We start from the raw sequence: 27,806 nt of genomic DNA on the forward strand, positions 1-27,806 counted from the left end.
CCCTTTTTTGCTCCGAGATAGAAGCACATCAAACCTGCTTACTATAAAAAGTTCACTCTCCGTTCCAATAGATGGCGACCAAAGATCATCTTAACACAGACTACAGAATGGGAGGAAATCTGAACAACAAAACAGCATTGGGCGCTTGTGAATGGCTGATCTGAAAATGTGTTGAGCTGATCAGTCCATATTCAATTTGTAAAGCAACACACCCCGTTATAAAGCTGTTTAACAGAGCGAGAATGCGGCGTCTGGGTTCAGTGCAGCAGAAGATCCCATGTGTTTTCCTGACGGAAGTGAGGAACGAACCATCCAGGAAACGCGACTTTCAGGTGGGTGAAATAAAACATCAATGTTTTCTGTACATATTATTCTCATGACTCATATTCTCATTAAACCCTGTAAACATTATAAATGCAGTCCGATTGCAATACAAGACAATGCATTACAATATGGCACATACGTCATTATTTTTAAATCATGTTCTCATTATTATTTTTGTTTTAGTGCATTGAACGAAGTTAACTGTCTCAAAGCCAATATGCATATTTAGTCTATTTAAAAAACACATTTAAAAGCAACTGGGGCTGATGAAAAAGTGATATACAATAAAGCATACTAAAAATAAAAACTAATAAAAATGCACAGGTAAATTCATCATGCATTGCATATATATATGAGATTGGATATTATAATATTTTACTCATCTGGATCCCGTAGCAGTTTCAGGTGGTGGCCACTGAGAATGTGAACCCTGCTGCTCTTCAATCAGATGTTCACTGTGCTGTAGCAACCGAGAAGATCGATGGGACATGCTGCTATGTCACCACATACAGAGGTATAATGCGTCATAACGGGAGGCAAAGGGGTTTTTAATGTCGGATCATTATTATGTAAAAAAGACATATTTTTAAATGTTGTGGGTTGATATCATTTTGTAAAGTTTTTTAAATAAGTTTATTATGCTTAACTAGGCATTTGATCAAAAATACACTAAAAAGAGTAGTAATGTTAAATATAAATTTACTTAATATTTAAAATAATATGTAATTTATTCCTTTGATGGCAAAGCAGAAAGCATTCTAAAATGCCGATTTCATCATCAATAAACATTTATTATTATTATGAATGTATTATGAAAAAAACTGCTGCAAAATATTTTTGTGGACTTTCTTCAGAAATCTTTGATGAATAGAAGGTTTGAAGGAACAGCATTTATAAATGTATAATATAAATAAATAAATAAATATATATATATATATATATATATATATATATATATATATATATATATATATATATGACAGAGAGAGAGAGATTAAATAGTGATATCCATATCCAAAATGAGGGTTTTTATTAATATTATTTTTATTATAATATTTTTGAAGGGGAGCCATGTCTCTGGGCTCGCTTGGATCGGAAACCCACCAAGCAGGCGGACAAGAGATTCAAAAAGTATCAGTATTCACAGAAGACCTGTAAAGGTATTTTGGAACAAATATTTTTTATTTCAGATTTTTGTAAATTATTCTTTTTGCATGATTGAACTTACATAAATGAACATTCCAACATGTTATTTCATGGGCTGACAAGAAACCGTCACAAAGCAGTGAATGAAAATGAAAGTTGTAAACATCAGATATTGTTTTATACTCTGCTAAATGACAGGATTTGTTTGGGACGTAGACAAAGATTTCCGTGAAGTGCCAGAATCCTGGATCGCTGCTCACAGAGTCCAGCATGAGAACGGCCAGCCAGTGCCGGACGAACATGGACACATACCAGGTGGGTTAGAGTCTTGTGACCGTTACATCTGTACTGAGTGAAAATAATAGCTTAGATACATCTCTCATGAAGGTTGGGTTCCGGTGGATCATACCAACAAGCAGTACTGCTGGCACGCCTCTGTGGTCAACTATGATGCTGGTGTCGCCCTCGTCCTGAAGACACATGGAGAGGATGAAGGATTGCTTGAAATTGTCAGCGTTCCTCTGGCAGACCTCATGGAGCAAACCCTTGAGCTTCTTGGAACCAACATTAATGGAAATCCATATGGTGAATATATATATATATATATATATATATATATATATATATATATATATATATATATATATATAATTTTTTTTTTTTTTTTTTTTTTTTAAGTCTCGTTTGCTCACCAAGGCTGCTTTTATCGAATGTAAAATGCAGTAAAAATCTAATATTGTGAAATATTATTACAATTTAAAATTTTATTTATTCCTTTGATGGAAAGCTGAATTTTCAGGGTCATTACTCCAGTCTTCAGTGTCACATGATCCTTCAGAAACCATTCTAATGAAATAATGACAAGATTGTTTGTTTTTTCTCTCTCTCTGGATTCTTTGAATAGAAAGTAAAAAATTGCATAATTTATTTGAAATAGAAATAATTTGTAACATTGTTAAAGCTTTTACTCTCATTTACTGTTTTGAATGCTAGTTTAACTGTTAGGAAAGTAAACTGGGTGGAGTTCTGTTGATTTAGGACGCGGCTGACTGTGTGATTCTGTAGGTTTGGGAAGTAAGAAGCATCCAGTCCATGTCCTGGTGCCTCATGGGGTCCTGCGCATCCGGAACCCTCCTCCAGTGGAATTCCAGCAGCTATATTCCTGGTTTCAGGAATGCCAGGAGGGGCGAGTGGAGGGAATCGTGTGGCACTGTGATGATGGGACACTGGTCAAGGTAAATAAGGATTCATATAGGGCTGGTCAATAATTTAATATCAATATACACTCACTGGCCATTTTATTAGGTACACCTTGCTAGTACCGGGGTGGACCACCTTTTGCCTTCAGAACTGCCTTAATTCTTCGTGGCATAGTTTCAACAAGATGTTGGAAACATTCATCAGAGATTTTGGTCCATATTGACATTATAGAATCAGACATTTGCTGCACATACATGATGTGAAGCTCCCGTTCCACCACATCCCACAGCTGCGCTATTGGGTTGAGATCTGGTGACTGTGGAGGCTATTTGAGTTCAGTGAACTCATTGTCATGTTCAAGAAACCAGTCTGAGATGATTTCAGCATTGTGAAATGGTGCATTATCCAGCTGGAAGTAGCCATCAGAAGACGGGTACACGGTTGTCATGAAAGTGATGGACATGGTAAGTAACAATACTCAGGTTGGCTGTGGCGTTTAAACAATAGTTAAATGGTACTAAGGGGCCCAAAGTGTGCCAAGAAAATTTCCCCCACACCATAACACCACCAGAAGCAGCCTGAACCGTTGAGACGAGGCAGGATGGATCCATGCTTTCATGTTCTTTACTCCAAATTCTGACCCCACCATCTGAATGTTGCAGCAGAAACAAGACTCCTCAGACAAGACAACGTTTTTCCAATCTTCTATTGTCCAATTTTGGTGAGCCTGTGTGAATTGAAGCCTCCATTTCCTGTTCTTAGCTGACAGGAGCAGCACTCGTTGTGGTCTTCTGCTGCTGTAGCCCATCTACTTTGGGATTTGATGTGTTGTGCGTTCAGAGATAGTATTAGAGTATTAGAGATAGTACCTTGGTTGTAACGAGTGATTATTTGAGTTACTGTTGCCTTTCTATCATCTCTAACCAGTCTGCCCATTCTCCTCTGACCTCTGACATCAACAAGGCATTTTCGTCTGGCATTTTTCAGCTGCTGCTCACTGGATATTTTCTCTTTTTCGGACCATTCTCTGTAAACCCTGGAGATGGTTGTGCGTGAAAATCCCAGTAGATCTGCAGTTTTTGAAAGAATCATTCCATTCCACGTTCAAAGTCACTTAAATCCCCTTTCTTCCCCATTCTGATGCTCCATTTGAACTTCAGCAAGTCGTCTTCACCACATCTAGATGCCTAAATGCACTGGGTTGCTGCCATGTGATTGGCTGATTAGCAATTTGTGTTACCAAGCAACTGAACCGGTGTACCTAATAAAGTGGACGGTGAGATTATATTGCAATATATATATATTTTTTTTTTTTCAATAACGGCGATATGATTTTTTTAAAACACATTTCTCATATTTCGTTGAATAAACATGAGCACTGCACGTTTCAAAATCAAAACGAGGAAAGGGTGTCTTATATAAATGTATCCTTGAAGGGAACCCACAATCGTCAGAAAGGTTTCGATGATATTTTCATTTGATCTGATAAAGCAGGGTTTATGAGCGCAGCGCTTCATTGCATACAGCAGTTACCGGAGAAAAAAAAAAGAAGCTGTTTCTGCCTCTCAGAAAGTGCTTCCTGCTATAAGAATAATCAGCCTATGTTATAGTTTAAAGTTAAAGATATTAACAAGGTGAGTCTGAGAAACTTATTTATTTGAGAGGGATTTCACATTTCTTGTTTGTGTGAAGGCTAACTATAAATAAAAAGTGATCATTAATTTATCTGTACCATTTTTAGTTTAATAAAACTAGGTTTCAATAGTGTTCTATGGTCTATTTGTAGGTACATACATCCCTTGTTGGTGTTCTTGGCAGCTTTTCTGACGCTGTTAAAATATTGTTTATATCAGAATTATATAGTTTTGACTGAAATTAAGAGATATATTGTGATATAAATGTTGGCCATTTCGTCCAGCCCTAGGTTCATACATAAAACGGTCACTCTTCTGCTGCTTCAGATCAAATCAAATCACTTTAACTCTTGCTCTCCAGATACACCGCCATCATCTCGGTTTGAAATGGCCTGTCGGTGACCCCTTCCTGAACACCAGACCTGTGGTCATCCACGTAGATGAAACGCCTGATCCAGATGCTTCTGAGAAGGACTTGTTCAAATCGTTTTCCAGCATAAACGGAAAACTCTTCAGCTGCATACGGGACATTGCCTTTGAACCCTGATCCATAAAATGAAACTACCAAACATTCCTGTGAAATCTGGTTTTAGCCAGAATGAAGAATCAGCATGAAATACAGATCAAAACTGCCTATTGCAAATTCCAACTGACACTTTGCTCATATATGCACTTTGATATGTGATATGTGTGAGAATGTTGCGATTCGCTTTATATTTGGCACTTTTTCTTTTTAAAATTTTATAAAAAAAAAAAAAACAATAATTCTGTTTAAATTCATTTCAGAGGATGGTTCAGCAATATGTATATAAATAAATACAACAAACTGACATTGATCGTCATTTATTACATGTAAAGAGTCTAAAAAATGAGGCAGTAATTGATAGATTCAGTTTCAGCTTATTCTAATAAGGCCATAAAATCACAAATATTGTAAACTTTATATGAAAAGGTGGTAATATTTTAGAAAAAAATAAATATGAACCTACTTGTGAAACATTGTACTTGAATATAAAGCGAAGCAACATTTGTACACCTTTGGCTCTAACTGAGCAGTAACGATAAAACCGAATGAGCTGAAAACCCATCTGATGTGTGTTAGCTGATAGACACGTCTATGGGATCCGCCAGCTTCTTCAGCTGTTCCTCTAGGATGGTGTTTTTCTTCACCTTCAGATTATAGTTGAACTTCAGATCCTCAAGTTCCTCAGAAAAGTTTTCCAGCTCTCAGGTCCGCTTTCTCACTTCGTCCTAAAATAAAACATTTATAATGTGACTTGAGATCTAAAAACTGCAGAATATTTAGCCATTTTTCTCCAGGGATACCTGTATTTTATTTTATTTTTTTTCAGTATTTGCTGTCTTAATTTGTTTCTGGAGATCACTGTATCCTACAAAAGGAACAGGTAGATGGTATATGTCTCATGTAGCCACAATATAAGTTCTTCAGAAAATCAGTGGTGATCTTACCTGGTCCTGCTTTGTTGGTTCCAAACTGCTCATCGTACTTGAGGATCTGGCCAAGAAGTTGAGCATTTTCCCTCTCGAGATGTTTATTGGCCAAATCAAATTGGGAAATATTTGGCAAAGAATGAGTTTAAGTCATTTCTTATGCTTGGAAGTATGTATATTTGCGCGCTTCACCTCAGGGACTGGTACTCTCTGACAAGGCCTTCATCAGTGGTCACTTCCACAGGGATATTCTTAAGCAGTTCCACCTGTTAATACGTATTAGGTTATCAGATCTCTGAGAAAAGGAGCATCTTAAGGCTGGAATGCACTACATTGGGACAGATTTTAAAACACATTTGCCAACTTTATAAATGGTTACAGAGAAATAAAAAAAAAGACTACCAGACTTTCAAGTCATTCTGAACACGACCAACTCAAGCAGAAACATGTGCCTGGTTGCTAGGAGACGCACGACAAACGAAAACAAGAAGTGTTCTAAAATTGGCTCAAAACAACAAACGTGTTACAGTAATGGAAGAATATGGGGATTTTAATAAATAGCTGAAGAAGTGTCTCACTTGTTCCTTTAACTGGCTGACCGTGTGTTGTGTGGCCTTCTCCTTAAGCTCCGCCTTTAGTTTCTCATTGGCTACTTCAAGGTTGGCCTTTGTAATCCTCAGCTTTTCTGCAGCTCCTGCTTCCTGCAGTTTGCCACAAAAACATATATACTGTATCATGATATATTTAGAGCATGTTTTACTGATATGAAGGTAATGAAAAAAAACGAACCTTTTTAATGTTTTTACGTATCTTTACATGATTTTCTCAATGCCCTTGGTTTTTGACTCAAGTCGTGCATTTAGCTGTTCCTTTTGTTTTCCTTTCAGCTTTTCATATTCAGACTGTGACAAAAAGAAAGATGCAAATCATTATGCCAAGTAGAAAATAACTATTTGTCACATCACATCACAATGATAAGAAATGTTGTTTGTGTGAATCAGCATATTAGAATGATTTCTGAAGGATCATGTGACACTGAGGACTGAAAATTCAGCTTTGGCATTTGTAATAAACAAATCTCCATATTCATCGGGAAGAAGGAGGCGGGAACCGGCGCACAATCAAAAACTCATTTTAATAATCAAAAGTAAATACAAAACGGCGCACCAGCCCCTCACGGACGACTGGTGCGCATAAATAAAAAGCAAACATAAAATAATGTCCCAGGCCTGGTCCTCTCTCGTCCTTCACGGTCGTCGCTCCAGTTTTATATCCTTCCATCTCCTACGTGGGACTCGATACTAGCGGTGGGGCTCAGGTGTAGCTCATCTCCAATCACTACACCTGGCCTCACTCCTCGTTCCCACGCCTCTCGGCCCCGCCCCACTCGCCACAGCATTATAGAATGAATACACTGATAATGATGAATTACATTTTAAAAGTATTATAATTGAAAAGAAATATATCTGTTATATGGTATTTTTTTAATAAATTGTAGCCTTAAAAAAAATCTCTCAAAAACAAAAATTCTTACTGAGTCACAAGTTCAAAGCCAACAAAGCAATGGGGTTGAGAACTGGAAGCTTTGTGGGAGCGACCCATGTGTTAAGTAACCTTTCGAGCTTTCAATTTGCTTTGTTCTTTTTCACAAAAGGTGGTGACCTTCTGATTCTACAGGTCCAAGACATCACTTTTTATAACACCTGAATTCAGCTCCTTAGTGGGGGTACATTTTATGTTCTCACTTAAAACAGGGTCCACTACTTCCTCAGGGATGAAGGACATGAACTCATCCATTGATGGTTCTTGAGGGACCACTTTGGGATCAACTGTGCTGAGTGCCATTTCTTCTTCTTCAAGTTCTTTAGACCCTGCAGATGTTTTCAAATTTAGGCTTGGATCGCCTTCAGATTTCAAAGACACAATGTGTTATTCTTCAGGTTCTTGCTCCTTATCTCTGTCTTGGTGGTCACCCTCCAGATGTTCTTTTGACATCTCTGGCTCTGTGTAAGTTTTGCTTTCTTCTGCGTTGGTCTTTTCCTTTTTCTAGCTAATCTTATTCAAGAAACTTATCTGTCATCTCTTCTGCAAATCCATTAGTCTTCCGCTCTTCCTCTGCATGTTCAGCCACTACTATATCTTTCTCTTGTCCTCCTTGAGCCTCATCTGGTTCCTCTATATCTATCTCACCCAATCCCTCTTTTCTGTTGCCTTCTTCCTGTTCAGTTTTGTTCTCATTCACCAGATCTTCTTGTTCTACATCTACAAAGCTCTCTGTTTTCCTCATCTTTACTCACTTATGCCGCACTCATTCTTCTGAATGAAGTCTGAGTTGCTTTGTCCTCTGTAACTTCTATTTCCTTTTCAGGGATTGTGTCATTTACTAATGGAGACTGAATCTGTTCACTTTCACTAATATCAAAAGTCTTAGAATGAACAACTTTGGAGGACCTAAGAGCTGAGCCGAGATTGTGATGCCACGTGTTTTTTCAGAGATAGAATACAGGTATGAAGAAAGACTGAAATTGACAGGGTGAAATTCATGTTTTTTTTTTTTTTTTTACTGTTGTGCAAAATGTTACACCTACAGATGTTCTGGATGAAGACTCTTTGGACAGTTGACACTCCAGGGAGTGAAGCCTCTCCTCAAGATAACGGTTCCTGATGGTGATATTCTCCATTGCAGTATCACGGGGTAAAGCCTGCGGCTGCCTACAAAGCCAGCAGTACATATGAAACATTCCTCAAGACAACATAAATTAGACCTGAACAAATTGGCATGATTGCTAGGCAGAACACACTTTATCACTTTGATTTGCTGCTCCAGTTCAGCGTTCCTTCTTTGTAGCTCAGTCCAGGTCACTCCTCTGCCCTTTAGTTTCTTCTGGAGACCCACCTTCTCCTGCTCCAACCTTCAAAAACATCAGCCAACATAAATATGATAGGGAATCTTCAACGTTTGTTCTTACTCTTCAAATCAGAGAAATATAATTATTTATAATGATTACTATACTTTTTAATGACTATGTCAGAAACAAAGCTAGACAGTGACTTCACCACAAAATACGAAGTGTCAAAGAAGAGCTCAAATAAACATCTGGCATCAAAAAAGCTTCTTTAGACTTCTTCCACACCATTTTCTGCTGATAATTTAAACATTTTCTTGCAGTAAATGCAATTCTAGTCCATCTTGTTCAGGCACTAGTCTTGTCTGCAGGCTCTGAGATGCTCTTCCTGTCCAGCTCCTGCTCTTACTTATGAATCTTCTTCTGAAGAGCCTTAACTGTGTGTCCATCAATCTCAACCTGAGCCTGCACAGACAAACATACACACATACACACAAATATATCTTTACACATATTTATTTAGACTCTCTTTAGTCTCATTTTAGTCTTGTACTTGAACTTTGTAATTGTAAAAAAGTTGAGAAGACTATTACACACACACTTTTGTATTTGTTTTTTCCAAGGACCACAAACTGATAAGCGCTATGATCTGCACAATGTTGTAGACATATTCACTGTCGTCAAAGAAAGGCTTTGTTACACCAGACACTGAGCAGAAGTTTTTGAGCCACTGGTAGAATTACTCAAGAACAGCGTGACATACATTTCTTGACCTTAACCGTAAATGGTACAAGTGAACAGGGGTGGAAAACACATGTGGTCTGACCTGAAGGCCGCTGCGGAGCCTCTGGATCTTCTTCTTCAGCTCATTCTAACTGATCCTTCAGAAACTGTTTTTCACTCCGCAGCTTGTTATCTGATTTCTGGCTCCTCTGCAAATCCTTGTTTAAGCTCTCCAGCTCCTCTCTCAGCGTGTTTTCTCTGGCTTTCGCTGCTCGTACGCCATCCTTAGCCTGCTGGAGCTCCTCATTAAGCTCTTTCACACATGTCTGAGGAGGAGCACAGGGACATAGAAAATTAGTTGGTTAGGGTTGGGATAAAATTCTGTCATCTTGAAATTTTAAGGGTGTTTTTAAAACCAGAAAGTCAAAAGTTCATTGGTTGCTCTCATCAATGAACTGTTCAATAGCATTTTTTAAAAACGTGATTGAAAAAATGATTAATAAAAGCAACTGACCAATGCTTTTAAAAATACGTTATGAGTATTATATTTTACATTTTACATTTTAAACAAATAAACCAATTTAAACTGAATTTAGTAGAAGGGAATTCAAGGCACTCTTCTTTAGAAAATTATAAAAAGCGTTTATTGAACTGGCTATTTCATGATAGAAAATTTAAAAGACATAGAAAAAAAAAACAAAAAAAAACACGTGCACATGAAAAAATTTGTCCAGAACAAATGAACAACATTTGGGTGAAATTTCATGAGCAAAAAATGCCCTCGTTAAATATTTACAATAGCACAGCTTTCTATTGAAATGATGTGACTGCACATTTACTGTAGTTGTACCTTCAGCTGTTTCCCTTGAGGGCCAGCTGAGTCTTCAACCGCTCCACAAGGTTCTTCATTGGCTTCTTTCTGGGCCTCTAGCTGCGGAGGAAATGCAGCTCTTTCTCAGTCTGAATGAGCTGAGCTCTCAGCTCTTCTGCCTCCTGGGACAGACCCTTCGTTTGGGCAAGACTTGGAAATAAAAACTCGTTGAAAGTGGTACAAGGAATAAATGTCTTGATATTTAACTTGTTTTCATTTCTCACCTGGCTATTTCTGTAGCGTGCTCCATTGCTTGTGCCGTCACCGGTTTCTGTTGGGCTTGTGTGTCAGGGAGGAGAGCAAACTGTCCTGCTCAGCCACCGTCCGCTCCATTTCTGCCAAATGCACCAAGTGTTTATTGGTCGGTACAGTGATGGTGGGTTTCTTCATTAGGTCCTAGAGAAGACTAAAATAGAGTAGCGTACTAAATATGATAGCTGCCATGATTGATAACATTATAAATATATCAAGTGCACTATAAATGCGTTCTTTCTTGATCCGTTTCTGGCACTCTATCTTAAGCTTAGCTTTATAATGAATACTACCAGAGCGGTCTGTTTGAAATGGTTCAGCGATGTGTCCAGATAGACGTCCAGTTTTTGATTCAGTGCCCTGACCTCTTCCTCATGCCTTCTGGCAATCTCTCCCCGCTCCTGGGAAAATAAAAATGAAGATACATGAGCTTTTATATGGTTATAATGTGAAATATGGATCAGCAAGCCTCAGTTTTGAACTTAAATAGGCACCCTGCAGATCTTTGCTAACAGCTTCTGGTACTTCTTGAGAATCTCTTTTTGATCCAGACACCCTTGTAGGTTGTTAATGGTCTATCAGGGTCCTCTTGTTTGCTCAGGTCAGCCAGGAGTTTCTGTCTCTCAGCAGCGGCTGGTAGGCGAATCCTCAGTTCATTGATCACTTTGTCTCAGGATAAGTCATTCTGTTCTGATGAACATAAAGCAGCTTCTTTGTCTTTCAGCTTCTGCTCAGAAAATTGAGAAAAAAGTCTTAAAATCAAGGTTTGTAATTGCTAAAGCTGACTTAAATAATTTGCCCAGTCACTTGATGGATAAAAAAAAAGTACCTCTTCCAGAATTTTGCAGGTGGCTTTTGTTTCAAGGATGGTACGAACCTGCTCTTTGATTTTTCCAAGAGTGTAGTCCAGCTGGTGCGCTAAAGGCTGATCTGGATCAGGTAGAGAGCCTGTGGCAGCCTCAAATTAAACCCAAACAAGACAAGTTAAGTTTAATTTAAACCGTAGTTCAGTAAACTGTAAAAAAAACCTTTGTGAAGTCTGCCAAGAGTCAGTGTTGATGGCACATTCTGAGCTGTACTTCATTCTTCATTCAGACTTCATTCTGCCATTTCTCATAGATGTCAAATTGGCGCTCAGATTGCACTTCTCTCTAAACCCACAACAGTTGCTGCTCCTTGAGAAGTTAATACAATGATAACAAATAAGATTAGAAATCTTGAATGAAGCATTCTCAGTACTGTTAAAATGATTAAAAGCCAAAGTGACACTATTCAGCTGCACCAGTTCCTCTTCCAAGCCACCGATGGTGCGTTCCTGCTCAGCCACAGTGTTCTTAAGGTATTCGATCTCTTCCCGCTCTCTGCTCTGCCTCATTTCCAACAGACGAACCAACTCCAGCTTCTTATGCCACTCACTCAGCTGTAGGGGTTGATATTAAGCTGTAAACAGTTCTGGAGTGTACACTACTGTTTATGGGAACAATTTATTTTATTAATAGGAGTCACATAACTCATGTCAATAATTAAGAAGTAAATCTAATAAAGTCTGTAAGAAATATAGGAAAAATAAAGAATTTTTTCCTAGTTTTTTTAATATATATATATATATATATATATATATATATATATTTTTTTGTGTACACTATATATATATGTATGTATGTATGTATGTACTGTGTATATTTATTATGTATATATAAATACACACACCTGCATGTATATATTTAAGAAAAAATATGTTATGTTTATATATAATATAAATTATATGAGTATACATATATACATGTAAATACATGTAAATATTATTTATATGTGTGACTTCTTTATATATACATAGTACACATACATATATTATTTAAACGAAAATGTTTATTTTGGATGCAATAAATCATTATCGTTGCCCAGCACTATTATTTTCATGACAATAAAGCATTTTTTATTACTGTGATGCAAAATACTATATAACAAAGATTACATAATACAGTCAATAATCTAATGAAAGTCATTATTAAAAAAATTTAAAAAAACATTTTTTTTAATTTAAATTTTTGTGTAAAATGATCTTAAAACAGTGTGTAAATACAAAAATGAAAGAAAAGGTTTTAGGCTTATGTGGTAAAATATGATCTTTTTGTAAGATTCTATAAAATATATATTTAAAAAAATATTAATAATAAAATTAAATATAAAAAGAAACAACAAAATATTTAATATACATCAAATAAATATGTTAATAATTATAATTATATACAGTACTGTGCAAAAGTCTTAGGCCACTAGTATTTTCACCAACAATTAATGGTTTTAAGTCAGTTATTTCTATGTTTTACTGTAGTGTGTCAGTAGGAAATATCAGTTCACATTTCCAAACATTATTTTTGCCATTAAAAAGTAATAATCCTTGTTTGCACCAGGAGTCTGCCAGCAGCCAGTGCTCCACACAGAGAGCTGATCTGTTCATCATCAGTCTGTCTGGAATAACATGAAGAAACAGAACAAACTGAGACAGACTCAATCCAGAAGAACTGTGGCAATGTCTCCAAGACGCTTCAAGAAACCTACAAAGCTCCCTGAAAAACAAAAGCACACCAAATGTTGATTTAATTTAGTTAACTTAATAGAGGTTCATTAATAAAATCTATTTATGGCATTATTTTTGATGGCATCCTCACTTTACTGCATTTTTACAAAAGTGCCTAAAACTTTGCACATTACTGTAGCTTTGCAGCTTTCTTGAAGTGTCTTGGAGACATTGCCACAGTTCTCCTGGATTGAGTCTGTCTCAGTTTGTTGTTTCCAGTCGTGCTGATATTTTCCCAGGCCTGCTCCAAAGTTTCTCCTTGCTGATCTCAAGCTCTTTATTGATGGAGTTAATGCACTCACGTAAAGACACATTCTCTTTCTGTAAGGAATGGAAAAACAAAGAAGGTCCTTATAGATTGCTTAATGTAACTTGTAAGCGATGAACCTCCAAGGGCTCCAGAGTGGTTGTCTTCTGAACAAGGAGATTGTCTTTCTGTAGGAGGTTTCTGCTGTGTAGTGTTTGTTGGCTCTCTCCAGCTCTGATACAGAAACACTACCATCAAGATTTCAGCAGTGCGGCCATTTTACAGTCAGTTAGTGTCAGTTACAGCCCCGAGCTCGTGTAATGTCGGGTCAGACACTTCTTCTGTCATTTTTGTTTGTTAGCAAGTCATTAAAAAATAGTTTTAATTTCGGGTGAAAATAATCAACTATGTCTTTAAGAAACTTACATTGTACTCTTTGTCTGCATCCACCTCCTTTTGTTCCTCGAATTTGGATATCAGTTCGGCAAAAGAGTGTCTCTTTCTGCCAAGACTCCCTCTCGCTGAATCAGAGCACACGAGGGGATGCAGAATCATGCTTTATTGGTCACTGAACATGTGTGTAATTGCACATGTTTTATAAGCAATATTTTTGGATCAGCATACCTCTACACAATATTTTATCATATAAACTCTGCTACCTGCTCAGCATACCTTTGATACTCCTTGTAAAGTAGTCCTTGTTGATGGCGGATCACTGCAAATCTCCTTTTGTATTCTTCAAGAGCCGAGCTGGGCTGCTCAGTGGAATCTTTTTTGTTTTTGATCTCCTGAACATCCACAGTCGGGAGTCTTAATATTATGTGCGTTACATCTGGTTTCTGTTATAATGTGATACAGTAACTGGACTGAAACACACACACACACACACACACACACACACCTGTAGGAATTGTATCATGTATTCATTGAGAGCGTTGTTGACCTTGCCACTATCTACAAAATAAGAAAAAAAACATGTACATATAAAAGAGATTTTTTCATTTTTTTTTTTTTTAGATCAGTAAAAGTTTAAAGCTGCACTCCTTAACTTTGTTTTTTGTTAGAAATGATCCGAAATCAATATTTGAACAAGTACATGAGTACTTTAATAAAGAAGTTGTCTTTTCTTTACTTTTTCGCAAAGAAAATAATTCCACATATAACTGTAATTGCAGGATTTTAAACAGAGATGGCGACAAAGAGGCAAAACTTATAGACTGCAGCTTTTCAGTTGGTAATTTAAATAAATAAATTCTCATTAGCTTTTGTTAACTGATTGAGATTGTTTGCTGCCTCCTCTCTAGCTGCTTCATCTCCTGCCGTAGCTCCTCGTTGTGGCTTGCATCAAACTTTCTCTCGGTGTACTTCATCTTCAGAGACTAAGATAAACACAGTTATCACTGATATATGTTGTGACAGGATATTTATTTCACTTTGCTGCAACAGGGAGCAAAAACTTCATATTTAAATACGATTTTAAAAAGTTGTTAAAGTGTGTGTTAAATTATCACAGATTGATTAGGATGACTAATCACCAGGTCTACACAAAATCTATGCTTGCAGAAAGCTAATGGGAACTTCGCAGATTTCCACAGAATTTGACTAGCTGTCGCTACTTGCATGTGCATCAATTTTCCCCACTACAACTGCATTTTGTAAAGGTTTTTATTATTATATTTTTTTGTGTGTCAAATTTAAGCTAAAATGATCATCTTTACAGCAACCAATGAGAGTGTTGCACTCTCAGCTCTGTTAAACACATTTTACCACAGTAAGGCCATTAAATTTATAATTTTACATTTAAATGTACAATTTAAGTAATTAAGTAATTTACAATTATTTAAAAATACAATATTTTATTGCCATATAAATATTTTTTATTAAATACTGTATTATTTATTTTATGTAAATGTATTAAATTGCATGATTACATTTATTAAATTTATTATTCATTTATAAATGATAAACAATTAATTTTTTCACACCTATAATTGTATTCCATTAAATACTGTATTAAATTATGATGTATAATTTTACATTTACATTTGTTATTTTAAAATGCATAATTATTACATTTATTATTTATTTTAAAGTAGTTTTATTTGTAATATTTTAACTAGCATTTATAGCTTTAAATGCATATATATTTAATTTTTTTGATTATTATTAATATAAAAAGATAAAATAAAATATTAATAATAATTGTATTTTAATATTACTTTTTTATTTATTATATATTTAACTAGCATTTATAACTTTAAATTAATAATTATAGATTTTATTATTAATTTCTACATTATAAAAATATAATTTAGTATTATTTTCACACAGTTATATTTTCCCTTTATATATTATATTACTCATTAAATATATCATTTTATATTCAAAATTATTCTAGGCAATTACTGCATAATTGTAAAATGTATCCTTTTTTGCATATGTTCTTATTGCATATGTTTATTGCCTATACATATGCTTTACCAAATTATTATTATTATTTCTCACAAATATATTTCACACAAATGTACTTAAATACTACAAAAAATAATTGTGCAATACTACACAGATTTAGTGTGGGCCCACTGACTGTGGGTGAACGGCTGGGAATGCTGACGCCAGTGGATGTGGGTGTTTTCTTCTAAATGTGTCCTCTATGGCCTGCAAAATCTCTTTCAGGCTCTGCTCCAGCTGTTTATTCTCATTTAGCATTTCATTCACTGCAGGAGAGAGAGAAACATTATAGTCACAGACACCACCTGACACTGCAAGTATGCAAAGGTCACACGGTGATGCTGCTCACATCTGCCTTTGAACTGGGTGGATTCTGTTCTCTTGAGCTTAAGTTCTTTCTCTCTGTTGCTCAACTCTTTCTGCAGATGCTCGTTCTGGAAATCAAACAGGTTGTTAGCTTAGTTTTAATGATTATGATGTTCAAAACTCATTATTTTCTTACTTTGCGTTTCATCTCTTCATTGGTGGATCGAGAAACAGGCCTCTCGCTAAAAGATCTGCTGGGCTTTTCTTCAACACTGTCATCAAGCAGTGAACTACTAACTATTGAGGTTCATGTGAATAGGACATGTGTATGTAACTGATATGCATCATCTTGGAGATAATTTCTCACCTTAGTCCTTCACCACTGCACGAATGTTTTGTTTCAGCTCGAGCTTTTCCTTCTCCAGACACTCAATCGAAGGAGAGTCCCATTAGGGGTCATGGGCAACATTAAAGAGGGCTAACGGACAAAAATCAGACCATAAAGATAACATTAATCGGTTTTACCTCGTTCAGCAGGATCTGGTTCTCTGCTTTGTACGGTCTCTGCTTCAAAACCTTTGATCTCTGGAATTCATTCAAATCCAGTTCTTCCTTCAGATTTAATCCTGGTGTCAATGAGAGTCAAAGCAGATTTTTATCTTGTGAATTCAACAAGGGATATGAAAACAATCTAATATGTCTGGGCGTAGAGATCATTTATACGGGATTCCTGAAAGAATAAAAGCAGGCTGAGAAAACTTACCAAGGCGTTCTCGTAGGTCTTCATTCTCATCTAGCACATTGTTGATTTTGATCTCCAGTTGGTTTGTCTCTTTTATCATGGATTCGATTTCCCGATCTCTCACTCGGATTTGATGTTTACATTCTTTGATCTCAGTGATGGCAGCTTCCAAACCATCCGTCCCCTGAAAGACAGTGGAGTGTTTCAAACCAAACTTCTTTTTAAGTATACTGTAAAATTCTATAGAATAAACTGACTCGTTTGTTTTCTGAATGTTTACCATTTGAGTTATTTGTGATTTGTGAAAACTTTAGAATTTGCATGAGACTTTAGAAGTTGCCCAAAGTTGCCTATTGCTAGAATCTAGTAAGGATGAGAATTTTAAAATGACATTAATAAATCAAGTACAACCTGATATTATTTATTTTATACGAAAGATTGATTATTTGAACATAAACGTGAATCTCTTTAACAAGTGGTCACAATTATATACACAAAACGACAAAAATTTATGAAAATGTTGATTTTATTTAATTACTCCTTTTTTATTTTATATCTATATATCTATAATTAAACATTAAATGCATAAATTATAAATCATTTTATTCATATAATTATTTATAAATTATTGAAAATATTCACATTTTCATTAAATATGTCAAAAATTTGCCCATAATTGAATAGTAGAATAGCAAAGATAGATGTAATAGATTAAAAATTAATAAAAATGATGATAAACATGTCAAATAAAATCTTTATGTTTATGTTCATTATAAGAAAAGTTTATAATGGGCAACTTCTGCTTTTAGATCCAAGAAAAAGACCTTGTAAAGTTGCTTTGTGTCTTCACCAAGTTTAAGACGCCATTGGAAAATCATGTACCGTAATTAAGAATATTTATATAGAAACCCCAAAAATAATTTCAACTTGTAATAGGAGTGAACTTTCCACCACTGAAAGTGCAAAGGGATAGACTCCCAGACTCATAGAGACCGGTTCGACTGAGGGTGTCTTTGAGCTCTTTGTCTTTGTCTCTAGCATCAAGATCAGCCTTCAGAGCTCTCCTCTCAGCCGCCTGCAGTTTAGAGCTCAAGTCTTAATCTTTCTTTGCCCATTTCTTCAGCTCCTCGATGAGCGCAGCATTCTTTTCCATTTCTGTTGTGTACTGCTCGACTGGCTCAGACAGCATCTTGATCTGGTTGTCCCTCTCTTGCAAAGCCTTTTGAAGTCAAACACAAAGTCAATGACTTCCTTAACCCCCGTTGGGATAAAATAAGATGAAGCAATATGATGGAAACAGATGAGTGATGACAGATGACAGATGTAAAGAATGACACATAAAGCAAAGGAAATGAAAAACAGAGCGACTCACGCCACACAGTTCATATATGACCTGACTTGGCCGAGTGGTAAACAAAAGAGAATGGAAAAAGGGAACATTTGGAAGCCAATGAAGCAGTAATGAATAAAAGGAGAGTGCATCAAAAAGAACACACAAACAGAGAGAGACATGATACCGCACACAAACTAAGTCAGATGGAGACCTGTTCCACACATCCTGTGTCTGTGGCCAGTTTCAACGGAAATATTAATAGGATCCAGCATTCACGCTGTGTTCAGAAGCATCACAGTGGCCATGAGGAGTTCTGCCCCTGAAATATTTTTGTAATTTGTCATATATAAAACACACTAAAAATGCACTATAAACCTACTGATCAACACCATTTTTTGCACAAAATAAAAGAGGGACACATTGTTTAAAAAAATGCATCCGGCAGGCTTCATTCCACACGCAGTGACAAAAAACAAAACAAAAAACGGTTTATAGCTACACTATGTTCTATTTCTTATAAATTCATTCAAATATGGCCACTTCCTCATGTAAATAACATTTTAACAATAATCAAGTTTGTTAAAATTATCAGTGGACAACTTCAAATACATATATGATAAATATTATTAAAGAAGTGCTATTCAAGAAACTATTTAATGTAATAGTCCAAAAATCACTTATTTCCAGTATTTAGTATGTATTTTGTCATGATGCCGCAAACGCAGGATTTGTGAAACAGGCTTGAGACAACAGGTATGTTTCCATTACCTTTCAAATAGTGCAAATTTAAATTGCGGATTGAAAATATGCCTAAACGGAAACATGTCAATTTAGCAAAAACTCCTAAATATTGCTATAACGTGTTTACGCTCCCATGAGGTGGTTTTTCAGGTAATGCGAAAAACAAATTATTCGCAAAACTGCAATGGAAGTGTTTTTTTTTTTTTTTTCGCTTCTATAGGTCACATGGCTTATAAAAAAAAGTGATATGATCATTCTTCAACTGTACTATAGCCTCCAAAATCCATTGCCATGACTTATCGCAAGAGGCAAAAGATTACATTTTAGTCGTATAACATTGGTTTATAGAAACGCCATCATTTTGCTATATTTTTTTATCTACATTTATATAACATTGCCAAAGTTTGACGTGCCTATTGAGACACACCTTTTATCTTAATTAATAGGCTTAAAAATAAAACCAAGTGGAATAATATGTTTGGTTGATATATCAAATATATATCAGAGAAAGAAATACAAATAATGACTGAGTATTAAAATACCATCACCCTACATACGTGATTAATGAATTGAGCTTAAATTCTGAAATTATCATTTCTTATCAAAACACAAGTTTATATATACCCAGTGTATAATTTATATTTGGTTTGCTTGTTTTCTATTTTAATATATTTTAAAATGACATTTATTCCCGTGATTGCAAAGCTGAATCTGTAACGACAGATAAAAGAGGAGGAAGCAATTGCAGGCAATCAGATGTTGTTTATTGATAAAGAGTGTCCAGAGTGTAGGCAATGGCAAGGAAGGTCTACGGTGGCGTGAGAAGAGCGGGATGGTGAAGTCAGCGGTGCAGGTGAAGGTGGTCAATGGTTGGAACCAGGAACAGACCGGAACACTGACACGCGGACGACAACACGAATCCAAACCAGCACACAAACACGGAGGACGGTAATCCAGCTAGAGCATGGAGACATAAGAGAGGATCTGACAACAGAGAGAGAGCGAGGTGAGTATAAGTAGCAGAGGTATGATGACGATCAGCTGGAGCGAGACAATCAACACCCAGGTGATGACAATCAACTAAACGAGCACATGGAGACAACGTAAGTACAAAAACAATAACAAAACATGACACGGAGGAAACACTGGATCTCCTACCGTGACAGTACCCTCTCCCCTAGGACGTCACCTGACGTTCCCAGCCTGCTTTACCTGTAGATTGTAATCATCTATAAGGTGGTGATCCAATATGTCCCGAGCAGGAACCCAGCTCCTCTCCTCCGGACCGTAACCTTCCCAATCCACCAAGTACTGAAAACCGCGTCCCCTCCGTCTAGAGTCCAGAATACGATTAACCAAATAGGTGGTTTCCCCATTAACGAGACGAGGCGGGGGGGGGAACCGGAGCAGGCGGATTAAGACGGGAAGAAATCACCGATTTAATTTTGGAGACGTGGAACACGGGATGAATCCTCCTGTACGCCGGAGGAAGGCTAAGACGCACGGTAACCGGATTAATAATCTTGGTAATAGAAAACGGGCCAATAAATTTGGGAGCAAGTTTGTTAGAAACGGACCGCATAGGAATATTCTGGGTAGAAAGCCACACTCTTTGACCGACGACGTAACGGGGAGGCTTCGACCGGTGGCGATCGGCCTTAGCCTTGGTGCGCGACCTAGCCTGGAGCAGAGCTCTGCGAGCTCTGGTCCAGGTGCGGTGACACCTCTGGACTAATGCGTGTGCGGAGGGGACCGAAACCTCGGATTCCGTACTGACAAAATTAGGTGGTTGGTACCCTAAACTACACTTAAATGGAGACATGCCCGTAGATGACACTGGCAAAGAATTGTGTGCGTACTCCACAACTGAGAGTTGCTGACACCAGGACGAAGGATTATTGGAAACCAAACATCGCAAAACCCTCTCGACATCCTGATTGGCTCGTTCGGTTTGACCATTGCTCTGGGGATGGAACCCGGAAGAAAGACTAACAGTCGCTCCTAACAATTTACAAAATTCTCGCCAAAATTTGGACACAAATTGGGGACCCCTGTCAGAAACCACGTCTGTCGGGAGGCCATGTATGCGGAAGACGTGGTCAATGACAGCTACCGCTGTTTCCTTGGCTGAAGGTAATTTGGGCAAGGGAATAAAATGAGTCGCCTTCGAGAACCGGTCCACTACGGTTAAAATCACCGTATTGCCTTTAGAGGGCGGGAGGGCGGTGATAAAATCTAGCGAAATGTGGGACCAGGGTCTTGAAGGGACAGACAGCGGTAAGAGTAACCCATCTGGAGGTCGATTGGAAGTCTTACCAATAGCGCAAACTGAACAAGCCAAGACGAAATCGTGGACGTCACGAGCCATACCAGGCCACCAAAATCGTTGCTTGACCAGAAATCTAGTTCTACTAACCCCTGGGTGACAAGCAACACTGGAACAATGACCCCACTGGAGAACGTCTGACCGTAACCTCTCCGGCACAAACAATCGGTTCGGTGGGCAACGAGCCGGGGGCGTTACCCCTTCTAAGGCGGTCAACACCTTCGATTCGACCTCCCACCTGAGCGCGGAGATAATGATGGTCCCCGGTAAAATGGGCTCGGGAGTAGCAGTACGATCGGAACGCTCAAAAAGACGGGATAAAGCATCGGGTTTGATGTTTTTGGAACCCGGCCGGTAAGAAAGTGTAAAATCGAAACGACCGAAAAATAATGCCCACCGAGCCTGCCTGGAGTTAAGTCTTTTGGCGGTTCTAATGTATTCGAGATTCTTATGGTCCGTCCATACAATGAAAGGTACACCCGACCCCTCAAGCCAGTGACGCCATTCTTCCAGTGCAAGTTTGACTGCCAACAACTCTCGATTGCCAATGTCATAATTAACTTCTGCAGGAGATAAACGGTGAGAATAATACGCGCACGGATGCACCTTTCCGTCTGAGGATGCGCGTTGGGATAACACTGCTCCTACCCCCACCTCTGACGCGTCGACCTCCACTATGAATTGACGTGAGCGATCAGGGGTGACGAGAATGGGAGCTGAAACAAAGCAGCTTTTCAGTTTGGCAAACGCAGCCTCAGCTGCGTCTGACCACCTGAACGTCAAACTAGGGGAGGTCAAGGCGGTCAGAGGAGCGGCTAGTTGGCTGAAATTGCGAATGAAACGCCGGTAAAAATTGGCGAACCCCAGAAATCTCTGCAGGGCCTTGCGAGACTCTGGGGATGGCCAATTTACCACAGCCTTAACCTTCTCAGGATCCATGCGAACACCCTCAGTCGAAATGATGTGTCCTAGAAAAGAAACAGACTGTGCATGAAAAACGCATTTCTCCGCCTTGACAAACAATCCATTCTCTAGCAACCGCAGAAGCACTCGTCGTACGTGTTGCACGTGTTCCTGGAGAGACGAAGAAAAAATCAATATGTCATCCAGGTAAACATATATGAACAGATCGACCATGTCTCGCAACACGTCATTAACGAGTGCTTGAAAGACTGCCGGCGAGTTGGTTAGCCCGAACGGCATAACGCAGTACTCAAAATGGCCTCTAGGGGTGTTAAAGGCAGTCTTCCACTCATCCCCCTCCCTGATGCGGACCAAATGATAAGCATTACGTAAGTCCAATTTAGTGAAAACGGACGCTCCCTGCAACCTCTCAAAAGCTGAAGACATAAGCGGCAAAGGATAGGTATTCTTTACCGTTATGTTGTTCAGCCCTCGGTAGTCAATGCAAGGTCGCAAGGATCCGTCCTTCTTTCCCACAAAAAAGAACCCCGCCCCCGCTGGAGAAGAGGAAGGGCGGATAAACCCCGTTGCTAGAGAACTGGATATATATTTCTCCATGGCCGCCGTCTCTGGAACAGACAAAGAATATAACTTGCCCTTAGGCGGAGAAGTACCTGGCAATAACTCTATCGCACAGTCATAGGGACGATGAGGAGGAAGAGAATCAGCACGAGACTTACTGAACACCTCCTTCAGGTCGTGGTACTCCGCGGGCACGCTAGCCAAATCCACTGCTTCCCCCTGAAACACAGACTCAGAAACATTAACACCAGCAGACAAAAGACAAGACAAATGACATTCCTCGCTCCAGCTAACCACAGATCCAAGGCGCCAATTGATGCTGGGGTTGTGTTTCTGAAGCCAGGTGTGACCGAGAACGATGGGGGATTGAGGTGAGTCCGTAATGTAAAATGATATCTCCTCAGTATGATTGCCAGATGTGGTGAGGGAAACAGGTAAGGTGGTCTGAGTGATGATTGGTAGTCTGTGTCCATTGAGAGCAAAGGGTGCAATGGGGTGTTTGAGGGAGGTGAGAGGAATGTTAAGCTTACTAGCGAACTGGAAGTCCATGAAATTACCCTCTGCCCCAGAATCCAACAAGGCGTGATGCTCGAGTGCGTGGGTGGACCACCGTAGACTCACCGGAAGGAGTGTCGATGTAGATGAGGTCTTTCTGGCAGAGATCCCACCCGATAGTAGCCTCCGTCTTACTATCGGGCTTGGTCCTTTTACCGGACAACGCTGGATGTGATGTTCTTGACTGCCGCAGTATAAACATAGTCCCAGGGATCTCCGCCTGATCCTCTCCTCCCGGGAGAGCCGAGCTCGCCCCACCTGCATGGGTTCAAGATCTCCCGGTGGGCTGACCGCAACATCTGAGCGCTGATACTGAGCCTCCGGTCTGTTCGCGAGAACTGCTCTCCCCCTCCGTCTGGTGGCTTGATCGAGTCGATTCTCCACTCTGATGGTTAGGTCAATCAGACTGTTGAGAGAAGTGGGGAGCTCGACGGCGCGGATCTCCTGTTGGATGCGGTCAGCCAACCCATGCAGGAAGTGATCCCACTGCGCCTCCTCGTTCCACTTACACTCCGCCGCCAGGGTGCGGAACTCAATCGAATAATCGGAAACGGACCTTTCCCCCTGACGTAGGTCCGTGAGAAGCCAAGCCGCTTCCCTCCCGGCGGCGGAGCAGTCGAAGACCCGTCTCATCTCTTCCGAAAGTGCGTGGAACGAGGCACAGCAGCTGTCTTGGTTCTCCCACACCGCCGTCCCCCAGAGGGCAGCCCTTCCCGTAAGTAGAGATAAGACGAATGCCACCTTCATTTCCTCGGTGTAGAACGTGCGGGGCTGCAGGGCGAAGTGCAGAGAACAATGAGACAGAAATGATCGACAGAACTCTGGCTCACCCGCATATTTCTCCGGGATGGGGAGGCGTGGTTCGGGCTGGGAAATCCCCCCGGAGACGATCGGCGGTGTGGGTGGCGTGGGAGGCGCAGCGGGTGACGATTGTTGTTGTTGTTGCGTCTGGAGAACGAGCTCGGACACCTTCGTCACCATTGCTTGGAAGGCTCGACCCATCTCATCTATCGCCTTGTCTTGGCGATCCATACGACCCACAGCTCGTTGCAGAAATTCTTCGAGATGAGATGGGGAGCGATCGCCTGCTGCTTCCATGATGGTCAGATCCTACTGTAACGACAGATAAAAGAGGAGGAAGCAATTGCAGGCAATCAGATGTTGTTTATTGATAAAGAGTGTCCAGAGTGTAGGCAATGGCAAGGAAGGTCTACGGTGGCGTGAGAAGAGCGGGATGGTGAAGTCAGCGGTGCAGGTGAAGGTGGTCAATGGTTGGAACCAGGAACAGACCGGAACACTGACACGCGGACGACAACACGAATCCAAACCAGCACACAAACACGGAGGACGGTAATCCAGCTAGAGCATGGAGACATAAGAGAGGATCTGACAACAGAGAGAGAGCGAGGTGAGTATAAGTAGCAGAGGTATGATGACGATCAGCTGGAGCGAGACAATCAACACCCAGGTGATGACAATCAACTAAACGAGCACATGGAGACAACGTAAGTACAAAAACAATAACAAAACATGACACGGAGGAAACACTGGATCTCCTACCGTGACAGAATCAGCTTGGTCAGAGTCGAAGTCTCTCCTCCAAGTCTCTGATCATCTGCAAACACTCCAAAATTTCCAAATCTTTCCCTGATAAAATACTATGAAACACAAACAAATACATGACATTTTACAGCATCTAGAACTTTCTCAACTACCAAAGGAATAAAACGGGCATTTCCCTCATTTCACATTGTTCACACTCTGACAGTGTTGGTCTACGGTTTGCCAGGATGTGTGAGACTATTCTGCTGGTTAGACTTTTGGCACTGATTTATTTTACTGCTTAGAGGCTTGGCATGGTGATGAATAACCAGGCAGTAATTGAGCAACTCTAATCACTAGTTGTTCAGCTTTTTGGGCCTTTTCCATCAGATAACATGTCTATTGAGTTACAATGGAAATAGTGCTTGGAGTCGTAGTAGTGTCAGGATGTTAAATATGGCACTTGTTTGTTAATCTGATATTCCTCTACAGCAGCAATTTGTATTCCATTTGTTATGTGTCATAAATGTTAGAAACAGTAGAACTTTTGAGTGTTTTAACTCTCTCAATCAGGATACGTGAACTTTATATGTGTCTGGAGTTTATTCTTTGTTTTTCTTTGAACTAGCCTGTAAAAATATCCTCCATTCCACATTTTTATAAGCTGAATTGCATGGAGATGCATGTTAGCACACTGTAAAAAAAAAAAATCAAATTTTTTGGATTGTTTGCTTAGATGACAAAATTGTTGGTCGAGTCTGGCACAAAAGCAAATATTTAACCTTTTGTTCAGAACTTTAGAAAAATGACTCCTCAAAGACGTCAGCAATTTTAGACAGGTAAAAGCTCAGTCAACCAAAAGAAAAACAACAACAGCCACTTCTGCAGTGGTGAGACAAAGGGGAAAGTTCATGAACTTGACCTCATTTGAATATAAACTGGTTTTAGTTGTCAAAGCTGACAGTTACGAGTTTCGGCTCACCTTCCGCTCTTCAACTTTGGCGTTAACGGCAGCCATAACCGGGTCATCCTCTTCAACTCAAACCTGGATTCATCCATTTAGCTCTCTGACCTTCAAAAAGACATCTGTCTGCTGGACTGCGATCTTCATCTTGTTGTATTCATCCGTCATCTTCTCCATCTCCTTCACAGATTCCTCCAGATTCTTCTGTGGGTTAGCAGCCATGTCCTCGGCATCCTGGGAATAGGGAGGATTTATGGATCACAACATGATGATGACACATATTGAAACATGCTTTTAAAGGATACATGTACAGGACTCTCCTTGCTACTTTTGAAATGGAAGATACCATCAAGAATGAAAACCCACCACAACAAAAATAACCTGAACACATTTTGGTGTCACATTTATATATAACAAAGTGCAGAAAACAATATATGGACAAAACTGAAGTGGGCTACTGAAGTGTATATGTGTACACATTAAGAGTGTAAATAAAAATAAATTATATATATTTATATATTATGTCAAATGATTAATCACGATTAATTGTGTCCAAAATAAAAGTTTTTGTTTACATTATGTGTGTGTACTGTGTATATTTATTATGCATATATAAATATACACACATATATATGCATGTATATATTTAGAAAGTATTTACATGTATTTACAATTTATAATTTATATGTAATTATATTTAATATAGAAACATAAAATTGTAAATTTTTCTTAATGCCTTTTTAAAAAATTCTTAAATATATACATGCATGTGTGTGTATTTACATATACTTTATAAATACAAACAGCATACAAACATATAATATCTAAACAAAAACGCTTATTTTGTGAATAATCATTTGACAGCACTAATATACTTTGTATAAATATAAAATTTTTCACTGTGTAAATTTATTTTCATCTTTTCAGTTTATGTTTATGCAAAAATTATAAATGTTTAACATAAGTGTCAAATATGTCTAATTTAAAGAAGTCCTGAGACATTAAGGCCCTTTTGCACCAAGAATGATAACTATAAAGATAACGATAAAGATATAGTTCTAAAAATCATCCTCAATATTAAAGAATAGCAGTAGTAGTTCACACCACAACTATAACGACAAAGAGAAACAATATCATTGGAATCATTTGAAATTATTTTTTTTCCAGCTGATGAACAATAAAACATTTACAGCCAATCAGAATCCATCCTGCTGTAACGAGCTTGATAATTTAAAGTGGCAGACAAGCGTGTGCTTAGATTAAACAGACGATATCGTTCACTGGTGGAGATGCTAATATCCTTATCTTTATAGTTATCCTACTTGGTGTGAAAGGGCCTTTCGAAGTGTATTTGTCTAGACATGTTATGATGGCATTATATGGCAGGCTGAAGGTGATTTGGGGATCACATGCAGGTCCTCCATGCACTGGTAGAGCTGTTGGTTGACTTTGGTAAATCTCCTCTCATCGCTCTCCTCTTTGGTCTGAAGAGGCTCGCTCTACTCTACTTCCTTTCTGTAGGACTCCACATCCTGTTGCAATTGCTCGTTCTGCAGTAACGAACAAAACCATTATTCAACCTGCTGTCAAGCATGATTAATTACTAAATGAGTTGATGACATAAATCATTACAGGGTGTCATATTACTTAATTCACAGCCCTTTTGAATTCTCCATTCCAGATGTTTGACTCACATTGCAGTAGTGTGGATTCAGTTTCTTTAATTGCACAGTGGTAAAGCCATCACTCAGGGCTTGGTAATAAAGTTGGCCAGTTCCAGAGAGTTTCGGGCCAGCTCTACCACAGAAACTTGCTCAAAGGATATCGAAGGAAATGTGATGTGCAGAACAACTATAGTTTTAACAGGCAGCAACACACAAGGATAGTTGTTAGATAATTCAACACATATTTTACATCCCAAATCCTAGGCAATACCTAAACTTAACTAAAATAAATGACCTTACTAACTATTAATAAGCAGAAAATTAGGAGTTTATTGAGGCATAGTTAATGGTTAGTTAACAGTGAAAATTGAACCTTAAAATAAAGTGTGATTGGTAATTTCAGCCTTGCTATGTATACTGG

General features: G+C 38.6%; 1 protein-coding gene and 1 pseudogene across 3 annotated transcripts; one reads left to right on the forward strand and one right to left on the reverse strand.

The window, feature by feature from the left end:
• Positions 1-94: 94 nt before the first annotated feature.
• cb25h12orf29 (chromosome B25 C12orf29 homolog) lies at positions 95-6,328 on the forward strand. 3 transcript variants are annotated; one of them, XM_052597759.1, is made up of 7 exons: positions 95-332; positions 721-838; positions 1,389-1,484; positions 1,669-1,785; positions 1,858-2,055; positions 2,536-2,705; positions 4,666-6,328. In XM_052597759.1, the coding sequence occupies exons 1-7, from the start codon at positions 243-245 to the stop codon at positions 4,849-4,851; spliced, it is 975 nt and encodes a 324-aa protein (XP_052453719.1). In that variant the 5' UTR covers positions 95-242; the 3' UTR covers positions 4,852-6,328. The 3 variants fall into 3 exon arrangements, with proteins under 3 accessions (XP_052453719.1, XP_052453721.1, XP_052453720.1); XM_052597761.1 differs by having other exon boundaries at positions 1,687-1,785; XM_052597760.1 differs by having other exon boundaries at positions 724-838.
• Positions 5,403-18,413, reverse strand: LOC128014049 (centrosomal protein of 290 kDa-like; annotated as a pseudogene).
• Between the last annotated feature and the right edge of the window lie 9,393 nt (positions 18,414-27,806).

Source organism: Carassius gibelio, chromosome B25, assembly GCF_023724105.1.
Source record: "Carassius gibelio isolate Cgi1373 ecotype wild population from Czech Republic chromosome B25, carGib1.2-hapl.c, whole genome shotgun sequence".
Classification (NCBI taxonomy): Eukaryota; Metazoa; Chordata; class Actinopteri; order Cypriniformes; family Cyprinidae; genus Carassius; species Carassius gibelio.

Excerpts from the sequence above, each read along its gene's own strand:
- cb25h12orf29 (XM_052597759.1), top strand. The coding sequence starts at position 243 with ATGCGGCGTCTGGGTTCAGTGCAGCAGAAGATCCCATGTGTTTTCCTG. Across the intron at positions 333-720 it reads CCAGGAAACGCGACTTTCAG|CAGTTTCAGGTGGTGGCCAC; the intron begins GTGGGTGAAATA and ends TGGATCCCGTAG. Across the intron at positions 1,786-1,857 it reads CGAACATGGACACATACCAG|GTTGGGTTCCGGTGGATCAT; the intron begins GTGGGTTAGAGT and ends TCTCTCATGAAG.